The sequence below is a fragment of the Melozone crissalis genome, unplaced genomic scaffold (assembly GCF_028551555.1).
Source record: "Melozone crissalis strain CALT ecotype California unplaced genomic scaffold, PUWL_Pcris_2 ptg000056l_1, whole genome shotgun sequence".
NCBI classification, from domain to species: Eukaryota; Metazoa; Chordata; class Aves; order Passeriformes; family Passerellidae; genus Melozone; species Melozone crissalis.
The window spans coordinates 1,109,582-1,113,466 of NW_026535834.1; the positions used below are offsets into that span (position 1 = coordinate 1,109,582).

The window sequence follows — 3,885 nt, forward strand, 5'->3', positions numbered from 1 at the left end:
ATTGTGCAGCATCTGCCTTTTAGAATATGGCATAGTTGATGGTCCCTCTTTCTGAACTTGGAAAATGCATTTGCTCATGTTAAAATTAAATTGAAGTTTGCAGAGTGTGGATAATGAGTAAGTTGTATCTGGGGTTATCTTCTTGTGTTTGTTTTCCCTTCTCATTTTTGGTGATTAAGGTAAGTGGATCTTCCATGTTACTGGCCTTCCATTTTCCATAAGTAAAAATTTGGAAGCTGCAGTTTTAGAGTTTTTTTATTTATTTATCAGATAGAGAGCTGTGAGGATGCCATTTTAAGAAATAAACTTATATGAATTGCCATTGCAGGAATTTTGCACATTTGACCACTTCAAAGCTATCTTGAAACCAGCATTATGTATGTTAATTCTCAGAGTAATCCTACCAATGCCTTTTAAATTCTCAGTACCTGCTGCCCTCTTTCCTGTAGCAAAGGTACTTTATATTTAATACTTGTGAGTTTTATCACTGTGGAAAAATCTTTCCTTGAATCTCTTGCTGCCCTCATGCAGGGATTGGATTAGAACTGCACGAGGAGAATCTCCAGCTCCTTGTGCTGCATCAGTGGGGCTGAGTAAGTTTAGCACAATCCACAAACTGACAAGAAGAGAGCAAAGAGTTTACAGCAGCTGTGAGTGCAGATATAAGAAATGTGCATGTCCTTGTGAAGCTTTGTGTATTTAGTTCATGGGAGGTGAAGGGGCTAGTTACTTTTGGTATTGAGCTGCAGCTTTTATTCTTTTAAACCTGTTGGAAGTTTTTTGCTCTAGTCCTCCAGTCTTTGTCCTTTACATGGATGTAGGAGTTCTCGTTGTTTTGTCTTTTGTGAATATTATGTGTTATTTTTCTACATGAAATATTCTCTATATAATAAGCTTTTCAAAGACTTTTAAAAACCATTTTAAAGAAGTTTTAAAAGTGTTTAGTAAATGATTGTGCCATTTGTTCCTCCAGTTTATTTTGCATTATTAGTAATTTTTTTTCTGGAATACAGCTGTGGAGCATAAGATGCCTTATAGTTGTTTTACCAACTTGATGAAATCTGATTGGCTTCTTCAGTATGTTTGAAGACAATACCAGAGGAAGGAGTTTAGTTTATGAAATAGTGTATTCTGTGAATTGGGCCATGTGAGTCTTGCCCATATTTTCTGATCCAGCAGACAGATCAGAAGCAAATACAGAGAAGAGGACGTTATATGAAACATGTAAAAACTTGTTAAAGTGATGGGAGCACAATTGGAAATGTAGCCAGCTGAGTTCTGGCATATGTTTTCATTGATTTTCTGCTCTAATTGCCTGCTGTGACCGTGACTGCTATGTATGTGATTAATCTTATAAAACTTGGTGAACCCACAGTGATAGATCATGGTGGCTGAGAAACATTAGATTCTGTTATGTGTAAATTTAGAATGAACACCTTGTGTGTTGGAAATCATCTGTTGACTCCTTGACTATTCTAGAGAGGTACCATCTGATTTGGTCAAAATATTAAGAGTTTAATGCAGAATTTGGGTTTCAGAACAAGTAAGTCAAATGAAAAACAGCTATATAAAATTAGATAATTCAATAATTTTTTAAAAGAATAGAGAGCTAGCTGTTAAATGCTGTTAAATATCTGCTGGTTTTGTTTAGCTGTCCTTCACATACTTCAGCATGTGCAGAGCATAGTTTAGAAAAAAACCATAGAAACAGTACATGCAGCTGAGTTCTGTCAGTGTTTACATGCAGTTATGCTTGAAGTTAAGAAATAATTATTCAGCTCCAAAAAGTATTTACCAGTTTATTTAACTGATGTTATATTAAACCATTTCTTTTACACAGTATAAAGTTCCCATAGACCTTAAAAGCTATGTGACAAACACAGAAGTTTTTGTCTAGCACTCTGCGGATTGATGCTGTTTCAAAATATCTTTTTTTTGTTGTTTAAATACTTCTAGCTCTATATGGCTGATAATTAAACTGCCTCAGATTTTTTTTCAGAAACTTCTACATTTTTTTTAAAAGGTGGCTTCAAACACAACAACTCTTAAGAAACTATAAAGGTAAAAGGTGAGTTGATACCTAAGTTACTGCATACCAGCTATTACAAAGGATTTTAATTTCTAAACTTGGAATAAAAAGGGGAGCATGTCACATTTCTTACTCTTGTGTATCTGGATGGCAATTACAACAAAGGAATGTGGATGGCTACTTAACTTCTTGAAAATAACACAAACCAACTTAACTTGATGGGTAGTAGTAGGGTAGATTCCAGATTCTGTGGGAGAAGGTGGGAAACATGCTTTGTGTGTTTTTGTCGACATAACTCGAGACCGTGGGGATTTCATCTTTGTCCGACTTGTTGGAGCTGTCACCACGCAGACTGAAATGTTCAGGGCAATTTGTATTCCATGCATCTACCAGCTGCTCTGCTTGGTTTTCTCTCTCAATGGTGGTAAGAAAATCTTTTAAAACTTGCTTGAATATGTAGACTATTTCCCACGGTAAAACATCATTTTCTGCCAAAACTTCCCGAAATCTAGAAAAAAACAAAAAATTGAAATCTAATCATCGGCACTGAAAACTTTTCTCTTTCCTCTCTGGTCATTTGGGGGTGGGGAAGGAGGAAATGACTTGAGTTTTTGTGTCATTTTTTCCTTGCTGCCACATTTTCCCACTCACCTCCCCCAGAAGATTGTAAGAGGAAAAGAGCTCTAACAATGCACTGGATGTGCTCCAGCTATTGTGGATTGAAAGCAGTTGTAATTGCGTAGGCTCTTTTTAATATTTTTTTTCTTCTTTGGCCCATCTGGGTAACTTGATTCAAACTGACTTTGCCCTTAGGTGTATTCTGGGCTTTAAAAGGCAAATGGACTTGTTCTGCCGTTTCTGAGTCCCTAGAAAATGTACTTAAAATGCAGGCATAGAAGAATTTTTCTTCATAAAATGCATGGAGGGATTTTTTTTTTTTTTAATTTACACTGATTTTCAAGTTTTTAGAAGCTTTCTGGTATTGTAGACAGCAAGGCTGGATTTCTGCATAATGGTGCATTGCATTATTCGTTTTATTTGATTTTTAGTTACTGGGTTGCTATTTAATAAATAGAGGGGATAAGTAATAGGAAAAATAGGAAGTATTGAAAGGTCATACGAGATTTCCTTTGTTTGGATTAGACCAGGAAAATCCTGATTTAAAACTTCCTTCAAGTACAACATATTCAAGTGAAGATTTAATTCCTAAAACAACTGTAAAAATGCTCTCCAGTTGCTGGCCATTGCTACTTAGGAAGAGCAGAGCCAAATACAAACTTTGATTAGGTAGAGAAACATCTTAGTTGTGCTAGAGAGCTCAGAGTCAGGGAAATATGAAACAATTACCTGCTGAGAACAGTTCCTGTTTGGCAGGGCTGGATTTGAGAGCACAGGACTTCAAGCTGCCGTTGCTCAGTAGCTGGAATTGTTGCTTGAGGGTTTTGGTAGTTCTTGAGCCAGTTGTAATCCATGCCAGGTTTCTGGACTTTTTGTTCATTTTCAATCTCTTGCACTAACCTTTCACGCTCTTTTAGGTGCCATTTCAACTCCCTCAGCAGGGTTTTTGTAACTACTTCTGATCCAGGACATCTTGTGGATTTGAAGGAATCAGTTTTTGACCATTTCATCCAGCCAAAAAGTGGCATTTTTAAGCTGGGGAGAGGAAAAAAAATAATTTTGCTTGTTTGTCTGATTAGTTCTTTTTAACTGTAGACTTCTTTCTTAGGAACTGAAGGATTGAATGAAACTTTATTAATGATTAGAATAGTTTGCTGTACAAAATCACCAGGCCGTAATGAAATATGACAAGTCTTGCATGTTACTTTATTTTCTGTCTCTTTTCTGAGTTAACGTAC

General features: G+C 36.1%; 1 protein-coding gene across 1 annotated transcript; it reads right to left on the reverse strand.

Moving 5' to 3' along the window:
* Nucleotides 1-2,239: 2,239 nt before the first annotated feature.
* On the reverse strand, nt 2,240-3,675 carry RD3L (RD3 like). Its single transcript, XM_054286777.1, has 2 exons — nt 3,377-3,675; nt 2,240-2,537 (listed from the first exon to the last, which is right to left on the reverse strand). The coding sequence occupies exons 1-2, from the start codon at nt 3,673-3,675 to the stop codon at nt 2,240-2,242; spliced, it is 597 nt and encodes a 198-aa protein (XP_054142752.1).
* Nucleotides 3,676-3,885: the final 210 nt, after the last annotated feature.

Coding starts and splice junctions, on each gene's coding strand:
- RD3L (XM_054286777.1), bottom strand. CDS start 3,675: ATGCCACTTTTTGGCTGGATGAAATGGTCAAAAACTGATTCCTTCAAA. Junction 2,538..3,376: donor ACAGGAACTGTTCTCAGCAG/GTAATTGTTTCA, acceptor GTTTTTTTCTAG/ATTTCGGGAAGTTTTGGCAG.